General features: G+C 33.4%; 2 protein-coding genes across 2 annotated transcripts; both read left to right on the plus strand.

Annotated features, from left to right (window-relative positions):
- Positions 1-5,602: 5,602 nt before the first annotated feature.
- Positions 5,603-6,259, plus strand: LOC147072705 (uncharacterized; the record flags this gene model as incomplete). Its single annotated transcript, XM_085945951.1, has 1 exon — positions 5,603-6,259. A coding segment is annotated over one exon (657 nt), but the record flags the coding sequence as incomplete, so codon positions are not given.
- A 1,853-nt stretch (positions 6,260-8,112) lies between these two features.
- LOC147072706 (uncharacterized) lies at positions 8,113-12,009 on the plus strand. Its single transcript, XM_085946259.1, has 2 exons — positions 8,113-8,118; positions 11,242-12,009. The coding sequence occupies exons 1-2, from the start codon at positions 8,113-8,115 to the stop codon at positions 12,007-12,009; spliced, it is 774 nt and encodes a 257-aa protein (XP_085802385.1).
- The last annotated feature ends 1,028 nt before the right edge of the window (positions 12,010-13,037 follow it).

The raw sequence follows: 13,037 nt of genomic DNA on the forward strand, positions 1-13,037 counted from the left end.
GTACATGTAAATCTACACTCTTTTGTTGGACTCCGAAAAAATAACAACTGATATATTATAATATTCTCACTTCTCTTATGTGTTAAATATGTTAATTCACAGTGGATTATAGTAAAAGAATAATATTATATAGTAATGAATTGGTTAATGGAAAACCTATTGACAATATACGATATGCCGATGTCACATGTTTGTAGTTTAAAGAGTTTTCATCAACTGGTAGAAAGGGATAATGAGGTCAGTAATTCTTATAGTTTAAAAATGAACCTCAAGAAAATAAAACTATTGCTAGTATCAAAAATAGAGACACCAAACACCAACACAAGTTTTGTCATTAACAGCAAACCAATAATTGAACGTTACATGGGGCAATGAGAAATGGAACCAGTCTCAGTAAATAAAAACTAAAATTATTGAGATCGCAAGGAGTGTCTATCTCAAAATGAGACGCTTTCTTAAGAATCGAGACCTTAACTTAGGTCTGAGACTGCGTATGGTATGTTGTTATGTTCTCTCAATTATTTTAAATGGTATGGAAGTATGAACGGGAAACGAAGAGATATCACGGAGAGTTGAAGCTTTCGAGATGTGGCTGTATAGACGCATCCTCAAAATTCCTTGGATTGAGCGGGTGACAATTAATGTTAAAGATTTCAATCTAATTGGAAAGAACTGAGAAGTTCTGCGTAGTATCAAAACCAGGAAACTATAATACCTCGGCCATATTATGGCAGGACAAAAGAACAGCAATCCCCAACTTGTCATTCAAGGAAAGATCAATGGTAAGCGTGGCAGATGACGACGCCGCATTTCGTGGGCTAAGAACCTCCGTGATTGGTACGAGTGCAGCTTCACTGAACTGTTCCGGGTAGCAGATGACAAAGCTAAGATCGCTTTGATGGTAGCAGACCTCCGCTAGGGGATGGCATAAAGAAGAATATATTATTTTATTACCTAAAACACAAAATATAACACTGGCAAGGGAAAGAAATGTATGTGAAAATTTGGTAAGAGCAATTGAATTATTCATAAGTTATGGTTGTTTTTAATGAGTCAGTAGGCACATTTTCTCTGGAATATATTATAATATTATATATATATGTGTTGTGATTTAATAGTGAAGAAACATTACCATGATCGACAGTGTCGGGCTTAGGGGCTTAGATGCCTGAGTTACTTAGTGATTTTGAGGCCCTTCATGATGAAAAAATATGAAAATCATTAATTCCTACTGGCAATATTTATATAGTAAAAATAACAACGTCGTCTCTTTCCTAGAATCACATCCTGTAACTAAAATCAATAATTATTGTTAAAGAAGACACATAATAATATTAGTGGGTTATTTTTATTGTGTTGGGTGTTTTGTGTAATATATTATAGTTTCAATTTATTAAAAATACGTATCTTTTAATATTTTTATTTATGACTGATTGGGACTGTTTCGACGCCCTCTTTAAATGTTAAACTTATCGTGTCAAAGAAAATCGCCACTGACGATCGATATTATATGTTGTATAATATGAGCTGATATTTTTCAAAATTCAGTTATAATCATTGTAATAATAATGACGTTCTGTGTCTGTTCTATGTTTTGAAAACTTTATATTATGCAGTGTCGAAGGGTGGAGGTAGGCTGTTAAGATCCGACATAAATAGTTCACGCTAAACTGTGTCAGTCAAACGTATTTATTTTTATTGAACTAAGACTATAATATTGTGTAGTGTGGATAGTGTTCGTCAGTTTTTAAAATTCAATTGAGCCCCGCCTACTCCAAGTCACGATAATAGTCAAAAAATATTCTTTTATCTATAAAAAATCTATAATTATGGCAGATATTTTATAGACAGAAGAAAATTTTTTGTCGATTATGGTTTGGTGCCTAAACTAAAAAAGGAAAAAACTAAAAGACGCCATATGTAACATTATGTACTTATTCTTAATTCAACAAAAACAAATAAATATGACTGAAAAAGTATGCACTATTTTTGTCGGATCGCCCATAGCATACCTAAATTATTATGGTTTGTTTTGGGCTGGGTTTAATTTAGTTTTAAAAACTAATCAGCACCATCTGCAAATTGTATTCTTAGTTTAATGAAAACAAATAATTATGACTGACAAGTTTAATGTGCACTATTTATGTCGAATTTTAACAGCCTACATCCACTCATCGTCACCAATATTATGTATATACCTATGTATATTTTCTATTTGATCAGTATTGTAGTATAACTAATGACTAGTATAACTAATGTAAGTTTTAATATATTTATTTTTTTAAAACCAAAGATCAAAGGACAATTTGTAAAATGGCGATAATTAATGGCATATTATGATATTAATTATTATTTTTTACGAGGAAACAGCGCGCGAAAATGTAAAACACAGGATGTGGGTGAATATTAATATTTTAAAAAAGCTTTACCTTCGCGAATATTCTGCAAATGACCAGTGTAAAACAATCGACATTTCTCGCTATGCATCTGATCAGAAATGCGAAAGCCGTGGAGGGAGGCTGTATGCAAAAGTTTTCGATATAAAAGGCTCGATTTCATTCATGTAAAGCACAGTTTGTCTCAAACAGTTATCGACAGAACACAAAATGGCATTCAAAGTACGTTTACATAAGATAATAATATTATTATATACTAGTATAATATTACATATTATTATGTACTAATTAATTTATAATTTACGTGTTTATAACGGACTGCATTTCAAGTGTTATTTAATTTAATGTACCTAATATAGAAATTTATTCGTTATGTGACATGTGATTAACGTAGCAAAATCGCTATTAAGGGTAGATAGAATAAAGACGTCCAAAAACGGATGTTGAATATTTTCATACACTTTTATGGCGAATTAAAGTTAGCTATTTTCCCAGTGCATTGGGTTCAAGCACTGGATTATTCACATATTTAAAGACAACATAGGTACTTATTTTGTCGATTCGTGGGATTAAAACATAGGTTCATAATATACGGTTCCTCTACCTATTAACTAACCATAGCATTTTTTTGATCTCTAAAAATATAATTAGTTAACATGTTAAATTTAACGTATCGTAAAATGTATTTTAATTTAACTATCATCCTATGAAGACCCACGTCATAATGTTTTTTTTAAAGTTTTGTTCGTTTAGTGTGGTTTTTTAAATTACTGACTGGTAGAACGATGCTGTGCAATATAATATTAATACATTTATTTAATTGTAGAAAACTGATCACAATAATTATTAGTACATTAATATATTTGTATCGTAAATAAGCAATATTTATTTTTGCCAATTGGGTTGGATTTATAACGCACAAACCTGTCTCCAAAACTAAAAAATATGTTTTGAATGATTCAGGCATGGAAATTGGTTACATGAAAATTCTACGTAATACATTTCACCGTAGCACAGTTCATCATGAGCTATCATAGAAGAAAGAGATAACCGTATAGCATTGAAATAAAAAAATACGCGTTGTTCATAGAACATTGCATACAGTAATGTTCAAATTGGATCAGAATAAATAAGAACCTTAATAATTTAATAGGCACGACTTGTTACAAGCTACCAGAATTTTATTTAAATTATACAATACGATTATATTTCTAATTTACTTACCTACATACATAATTTTTCTTTTGTCTTTCCCTCGTATTCGCGTGATATTTTATTACGTATTTTGTATTAAGTGTTTTATTTAGTCAAGAATTTGATCTCAATACTATACAGCTATACATTTCCAATACAATATTACATGATAAACTGTCATACGTATAAACGATATAACTTAAAAGGAGGCAGATCGAAAAATTCCGCTTTTTACCTTAATAACTTCGATAAAATGATTTAAAGTATGCATATTAAAAATACTTAAAATTATTAGAATCAATTAATTACAGATAAAGAAAATTCAAGCGTGCATAGTATATTTAAATTATATTGTACCTATTTAATTGTTTTTTTTTTTTATAATTGAATACACCTTGTATTACCTTTTATAACAATTACAAGTTGATGCATATTATAATATATTATATAAATGGTTTTAAATGTCGACAACTAGGTTGCATAATACAATAATTGTTTTATTTAAAAACAAGTACTTAATATTTATGCATCAATAACTACTTCTTCGCCAATATTTTATGAACATAATATTATATGCATACATTAGTCAAATAAAATAATACACGACTTAAATTAGTACTTGTTTCATATATTAAAAATAATGATCAGGATTACATAGAACAGTAATTCATGTTTACGTACTACCAAATATTAAAATTGTTGATAAAGCAGTTTTGTAAAACTATTGAAAATCAGCAACGTACCTAACTGAAATAAGTTATTTTTAGTAAGTTTTTTTTTGTTGTGTGAATAAAATTTTATTTAAAAACTTGCAGTTCTCTGCACTTGACAAAGTGTATTGACAAAATAGTTATAATTTTTATTCACATGTGCCACTGTTAATATTTATTATAATAATATTAAACATAAAATTTGCCCTGCTAAGTAAAAAGACAGTGTTTTTGGTTATTGTAAGAGATTTAAATTACCTTTTATGTTATATTAATTTTAATTTTATCTCTAAATACACACTTCTCTATTTAGAGATTACGTCAAAACAGTCCAATAATTTTACATTATATCAGAGGAAATGTAGTTCAAATCTCTGATAAAAATTTCATTAAAACCAAAAACACTGTCTTTTTTACTTAGTAGGGCATACAAGTTATAGTATGTAAATTGAAAGGTTGTCATCATGCATTTAGGGCTCCATTTAATATTCCCCCATGACAAATTATGCATAGCATTTTATAATAATATATCACACGTAGGTCTCCCGATAAAGTAGCATTTATATTATTCAAACAATATCGATGCAGTATACTATTACAATACCCACGGTAGCCGCGCGGCTTAAGCGTTGGACTATCACGGCGTCTCGTCTCAGGTTCGAATCCTGGGTCTGGCAAGTACACATAATATTGTTTTTCAATTTGTGTGTCAGTCAGGGTATAGACCTAATAGGTTGAGCAAGTGGCTAACATCAATTTCTCGTAAATAAACAAAATCTGTTAATACAAGCCTCTACTCTGTGGAGCCCCATATGATCCTATTAGGATCAGACATGGTAGAAAAAGAATACTATTATTAATATTGTATGAATATAGTATAAAGTCTTTTAATTGATAAGTTAGGTTTTATTAATTGGTTGCATTATAACGAAGTAACCTCATAGCTATTAATATTTTTCTTGATTGTTCTAATGTTATTATTTAATATTCATCATTTTAAAAGAACATGATGCCCAAAGCTTTAATTCTAATTGTAAAATAACAACTTTTAAAAACATTACATTTTTGTGATGAACCAATTCAGTAAACAAACGTTAATTATTTATCCAATTAAATATATCTTTAAACGAGGAAGTGAATTTTTTTAATACGTTTATACTGCATTCTTTTAAGAGTGACAGGACAAAACTAATGATAATTATTGAGAACGGAATCTATTTACTCCTCTATCCCTCAGTGTAAACAATAATTTATGATATTATTTTTAAAAATCCGTAACTGAATAACAATATAACTATTTTTTTACAGATCTTCGCCCTCGCTTGCTTCGTGGCTGTGGCCCAAGCTGGAGTCATCGCTCCAGTCTCCCACTACGCTGCCGCCCCAGTAGCTCACTACGCAGCTGCCCCAGTAGCCCACTACGCTGCTGCTCCAGTAGCCCACTACGCAGCTGCCCCAGTAGCTCACTACGCCGCTGCCCCAGTAGCCCACTACGCCAAGGTTGCCGCCCCCATTGCTCACTACGCCTCCGCCCCAGTTGCCCACTACGCTCCCCAACATGAACAATACGCCGATGGCCCCGCCGAATACAACTTCGAATACTCCGTCCATGATGAGCACACCGGTGACATCAAGAGCCAACACGAAACCCGTCACGGAGATGCCGTCCAAGGATCATACTCCCTGATCGAAGCTGACGGAACCCGCCGTACCGTAGAATACACCGCTGATGACCACAACGGATTCAACGCGGTCGTTCACCGTGAACCCACCCAGCATGCCGTCCCCGCTTACAAGCCTGTCGTCAAAGTTGCTGCCCCAGTAGCTTACGCTGCCGCCCCAGTAGCCCACTACGCCGCTGCCCCAATTGCCCACTACGCTTCTGCCCCAGTTGCCCACTACTCCGCTGCCCCAGTCGCTCACTACGCTGCCCCAGCTCAGTCATACTACCATCACTAGGAACAACCACTGATTAACGCATACAAAATCCTAGTTTTAAGTAGCAATGCTGTAAATAAATTATTTGAAGCCTAAACCTTTCATATTTTTATTTTAAATATTACCTTATGTACATTTTATATTGTTATATTATTATGCAGTAGCAAAGAGTACCTGTTGGAGGTAGGTAAGCAATGGGTAATCGAAACAATCAATACACACTTGAACAATCATATCCATGGAACTTATTACAGTTTTATTTCATCTTCAGAATTTTACTGATTAACATATTAATAAATCCGTGTCTGGAAAACTTTCCGTATACAGTTAGCAGTATCGCGAACCAAAGACCATAAAGTATTGAAAAGAAAGAGGAAAATAGGTAAATAAGTCAATTAGAAGTTAACGGCCCACGTGTGCCACGTAGGTCAAAATTGAGATTTATGGTATTTTCAGAGCATAATCCTGGACATTCCTTAAACGTTGTGGATAATCTATTTATATAATGTTGTAGCCTTATTATCCTTTAAGTATATTTATTTGATCTGCTTTAACATTTGATGACTGCTTAAAGTATTTTTATTACATAAAACAGTATTCTTTTAAATCTCTCGATCTAATGTTTTAGAATATGGTCATATTTTAGTCCATCCATGTACAGTGGTGTTAAGATTTTTTCGATTAATTAATTTTTAAACGCATTTATAATACCATTAGTAAAATTAATGTTAACATATAGTGAAATATTTACGATAAAAAAATATATTTTATAATCTCTGTGATCCCAAATTTGACAAGAATTAGGCATTTTATTATTCAAAAAATGGGCACGATTAACACATTTGAAGATAATTCTAAAGAAATTGATTAGTCTTTGAACATTCAAATGATTGTTTTATAAAAAATATTGACCTAAGAATAAGGTAGTATTTTTTTGAAATACACCATTTCTATTGGAATTTCCCAGTGGTTAAGCTACAACATACGGCCGTAGCCATAAATTGACAAACCATAAATGAAGTAGGGAGTAAGATCATGTTAACGCGCGTGTTTGAACATGCACCGAACCGGAAAAAAACGTTTTTTTATTATAAATATAATAATGTCTACAACGTTTAAGGAATGTCTAGGCTTATGCTTTGAAAATACCATAAAATCTCCATTTGGACCTACGTTGGGCATGTGGGCCCGTAATAAAATGTCTCATATTATAAAATTAAATTGTTTTTAATTCTATCATCATCATCATTAGTCAGAGTCGATTCACTGCTGAATTAAGACGTCCCCTAGCTCCTTCCTCGGTACACAATAATTCATCGCTGCCAAGCAGATCCGCCGATAGTTTTGATCCCAATTTGTTTTTCAATTATTTCTAGTTAGAACTATTCAATAACAGTTTTGGAAATGAATCCTATTTTGGTTGATCTACTGCTGGATGAAGGCTTCCCCTAGCTCTCTTCACTCTTTTCGGTCCCTAGTTCTTATCTGCCACGTATACCCACCGAACGTTCTGAGTTCGTCTATTCGGCAGGTTTTAGAGCATCTCTGCAGTCAATTAAAACCGTTTGGGTACCACAATATGATTACATTTCTCTAAAGGCTATCCATTCGCCGAAAAATATATCTGACACATTGGAATTTCATCATTTCAACGACCTCTATCACATTGCGTATATTTGTCTACCTCACATAAGAAATAATTTTATGAAAAAAAATTACCTCTATTAAAGAATTCTTGGAAATTCATGAAAAACATTGCCCGTTGAATAAGAATCAGATATTAATTTATTAGACGCAAAATGACATGATGAGTGTTGTTGAATTGTCACATATCAAAGAAAATATAAATATGTAACTGCTTTATCGTCACAAAAATGAAGGTAAGTATTGTACGTCTCTTAAAAGAATGTAGGTCTGAATAATTTGATGTATCTAAATATCAGGTAGGGGAAGGTACGCGGCGATTTTCTTTAACGCAAATAACGCAATCGATTCGTCAGAAGATTTAAAAGGGGCCTCGAAACAGATCAAACTAGTCGTATAATTATTAAATTATACGGAAATCTTAAAAAGATGCGTAGGACCATTTCTCACAAATTGAGTAGACAGTATAAAATATTACCCAAAGCATAGAATCCAAAAAGACAACATTTTCAAAGGACCTATATAACCACTCTGTCAAATACGAACATATTTACCAGGAAAATTCATATTTTTTAAATTTATTGATGTATATTATAATATATATATATTCTTCTCTTAATACTACAACTGGCCATGACGCCAAATGACAGTTGTGTGGTGAAACAGTAATATAATTAGTAATAGAAGTGAAACAATTTCAAGTAGGTACCCAGGCTTTGAAAAAATCATATAAATATTGTGATCTCACCAGGTATTGAACTTGGAACCCCCGGATGAAAGGCAAGTTTATACGTCATCACTGTCGCTTTCAATATTAATTGAATGGGGAAAAGATACATGGATGTTTTTAATAATTGTTTGTGGGGTGCCTCAAAATCAGTCAGTGCCTCGGGCCTCCAAGTTTCTAAGCCTGTCATCTAGTAGTATTTTTAAAAGCTCTGATGTGATGATGATGCACATCGAAAGTATTACGGTGATATTAAAACTAGATATGTGGTTTTTACAATTATTAATTATATTTTAATTTTGGTGATATGTAAAGCGTTGCCGGGCTTATTAAAATATGTAAGATAATTTTTCTTGGTGATTGTCATTTTGTTTTGGTAAAACCACAGAACAGATAATAAATAGAATACCGATAGGCTATATTCAATACGCCGCATGTTGAAGCGGGGTTTTGAATGTATGAGTGTCCTACGAAAATGAAGCACGCATTATGCACGTGCAATAGTGTGTGTAATACACCAACATTAAATGAGCATACATGCATAAACCGAGAGCAGTTTTCAATATTCGACGTAAAATATAAAACGTATTCTTGACACGTGTGTAAGTTTAACGCAGATTCTCCCTTACTCGAGTCGGTTATCTGCTATCGCCTTACCCGTTATGTATTTCAGTTCCCATCATTCCCTGGGTAAAACTTTCTACGTTGTTATCTACATCCTGCAGCCATGGGGTCACTGATTTGATATCAAGGATACTAAGAGCATACTCGGCGTCGCTCTAACTACGTCATATTTTCTGTCAAAAGTATCGAACTTCACGCTTATGTGGTAAGTTTATAATAAATAATTACAAGATAAAAAGAACTTTTTGTACACCATATTTTTAAATTTTCTTTTGAATCATATAAACTTGACAATTCTATGTATTATTAATTTATGACAAATAAGGCAATTGTCAACAAATCATTTTTTTGCTATTTTGCAACAGACAAACAAACAAATATAGAATACTGAAATGTCATTTTGATTTCCATAGTAACGCACGTATATATTAATAATTTAGTTGCTAGGACCACCCCCTTAGCAACCAATAATAGTGGATTCGATTACGGATTTCTTCCGAAATAACTTTTCATACAAAACAGAATTAACTGAAAATGAATTCAATTCTACTTAATGATGGCTAAAAGTATTAAAAGAATGTATTGTAATCGTGTTCTGATGTATTATAAAAGTTTAAAATGTCTAGCTAGTCGGGAAGTTAGTTAAAAATCGATTGCAAGATTTGTAATGGATAAACAACCACCGGACAAACAAGAATACGAGCTAAGAAAAACGTGGTAAAATTAACAGAATATGAAACAAAGTTGTTACAAAAGTGTGACATTGGAGGTTTTAACAGCTCAATGATGTTATGGTTAATAGCTTAAAGCTGATAAAACATAAAAGAATTGAATAATCGTCATATTAGTTAATTATTGTAATAGGTAACCCCTGATCTAGATAAATAAACCGAACTTAAAAAAAACTAATTAATATCAGCCGTTATTCATTTATAATGTTTCGGTATAAAATTTTATATCTCCCCCTAGGCAAAATGTACAAAATATAACCTAATACTACACCGGACGTTGGTGAATATTTCGAAAGGAACATCGACCTTTACCTTCAAAACTGTTCTAAAAATTAACAGCGTAAAACAATTGACTATCACCATGTGTTTGTAAAGAAATGTTCGTGTCAGGGTGGGAGGCTGTAATCAAAAGTTTTTAATATAAAAGGCTCTGCAGAATTTGTGAAAAGCACAGTTTGTTTCAAACAGTTATCGACAGAACACAAAATGGCTTTCAAAGTACGTTTAAAACAATATATAATTGTTCCTCCCTTATTGCGAGTATTTGACTAGAATATTATTGTTCGAAGTATAAATTAATGATAAAATATAATATCTTATTTACTTCTATTATACATATTTAATTTGAGTGATCGTGTTTAGTTATTTAATGTTTTTTTAATCGTGTGATATTACATCTGTGTCAGCTATTATAGACTGATTCAACGGAGAGTCAATGGCGGGCCATGGCTACCCTTTTGAATGAATTTACATTACAAAACAAATATATTTTTAATAATTCTGAATTAACTAATATTAGTCACAAATCAAGTTAATTATTAATGTTTTAATCATTTAAAGCGATAATTCAGTAGCTGTATTCTCAAATTGTTTACAGTTTTTTGACGAAAATGTTCCCGTTTATTTTTCTTATCGCCTGCGGCGCAATTTTGTTCGGATTTAATTAATCTTAAATGCAATAATTATTAGTATCTCGTTCTCTCAGAATTATTGAGTTTTACATTATTAAAGCAGCCCTAAACGCCAAAAATGTTGGACACTACATCGCTTTTAAATTCAGGCAAATATTTAAATCAGTCCCTTCTAAAGAATTTCTAGTACAGTTTGTTTACTACATATACTTTGAGGTAGATACAAGTCAATGTTGCATATTTTTTCATTAAAATGCATTCTGTATTGTATCTGAAGTATATTTTGTAAGATTAATGTATACAAAATGGTTGTTACAGAATATAATAAATTAGTTATTTTTATTAATAATAATTTAATTTTTATAGATCTTCGCCCTCGCTTGCTTCGTGGCTGTGGCCCAAGCTGGAGTCATCACTCCAGTCTCCCACTATGCTGCCGCACCAGTGGCTCACTACGCAGCTGCCCCAGTAGCCCATTACGCGGCTGCCCCAGTAGCTCACTACGCTGCTGCCCCAGTAGCCCACTACGCCAAGGTTGCCGCCCCCATTGCCCACTACGCTTCCGCTCCAGTAGCCCACTACGCTCCCCAACATGAGCAATACGCCGATGGCCCCGCCGAATACAACTTCGAATATTCTGTCCATGATGAACACACCGGTGACATCAAGAGCCAGAAGGAAGTCCGTCACGGAGATCAAGTCCAAGGATCATACTCCCTGATCGAAGATGACGGAACCCGCCGTACCGTAGAATACACCGCTGATGCCCACAACGGATTCAACGCCGTCGTCCACCGTGAACCAACCCAGCATGCTGTCCCCGCTTACAAACCCATCGTCAAAGTTGCCGCCCCAGTAGCCTATGCTGCCGCCCCAGTAGCCCACTACGCCGCTGCCCCAGTTGCCCATCACTACGCTTCTGCCCCAGTAGCCCACTATGCCGCCCCTGCCATCAAAGTCGCCGCTCCAGTAGCTCACTACGCTGCCCCATCTTACCAATCCTATGCTCATGCTGCCCCAGCTTACCAATCCTATTCTCATGCTGCCCCAGCCTACCAATCCTATTCTCATGCTGCCCCAGCATACCAATCATATGCTCATGCTGCCCCAGCTCAGTCATACTACCACCATTAGAAACAACCACTGATAATCGATAAACTCTAGTTTTAAGTAGCAATGCTGTAAATAAATTATTTCAAGCCAATATTATATTTTTTAATCAAATCTTACCCAATTGTCAAAAACTACAAAAGTGCCCTTGAAAAACGGCAGTTTCTACGTTGGAAATGATTATTTTTTTCCTTATATAACGTCTGAAAAAAAGTATTCTAAAACGTTTTTAGTAAGTATCTATTGCATTAATCTTTCACGTTATTTTACGGTTTAGTCAACGCCAGTGTTAAATCTATCTTTAATATTACATTAAAATATTACGTCTAATCCAGACCAATATAATATTATTATATAATTATTTTACCTACATACAAATTATTCAATAGTTTGTAAGCTTTACATAACCATTCATTTGAAATTTAACACATTCCACACCTGGAAATATTGCCAACAAATTAAATGCTGTTTTTACAAGTTCACATCGTAACAACTTGCGCCCTATCAAAATAACATTTAACAAGACCGCACGTTGTTATTTCCGATGAAACAGTGCAGATATTTCTTCAATATGTTTTTCATTCTTGATGGAAGTGTCATTTGTATAAAAAAAAACAATTTTACACATTTTTTATTGTTTATTGCAGAATGTATTTGAAGTTCTTAGTTTCGAAGTCGGTAACCTTCATTTTTACTATTTTAATTTTTTTCTAGTCTTTCTTAAAGACCATGACATTCTACGTCCTACGACATGCAAGGTCTGTGGTCACTGGCAGACTTGTGGCATTCATATATTTGTGATACTGTCTGTGGGGCATGTAATGTTTTCTTTAACATCCCGATGTGGCATGTCTAAAAGATTATACACGCAAAATAGATGGTGTTTATTAGTTAGTTTTCAAAATTAACAAATACTGAACAAAAAATTATTACGACTAAAGCACACAGGAAGCGGCGCGAGGGCCGCGAGGCGCTCTTTTCCGCCACGCGCGCCACTCCCAGTGTCTTCGGCCCTTAGAGATAATATAGATTATTTTAAATATTTAAAATTA

This window comes from Rhyacophila brunnea, unplaced genomic scaffold (assembly GCF_057557595.1).
Source record: "Rhyacophila brunnea isolate RB1 unplaced genomic scaffold, BYU_Rbru_1.0 scaffold_19, whole genome shotgun sequence".
Classification (NCBI taxonomy): Eukaryota; Metazoa; Arthropoda; class Insecta; order Trichoptera; family Rhyacophilidae; genus Rhyacophila; species Rhyacophila brunnea.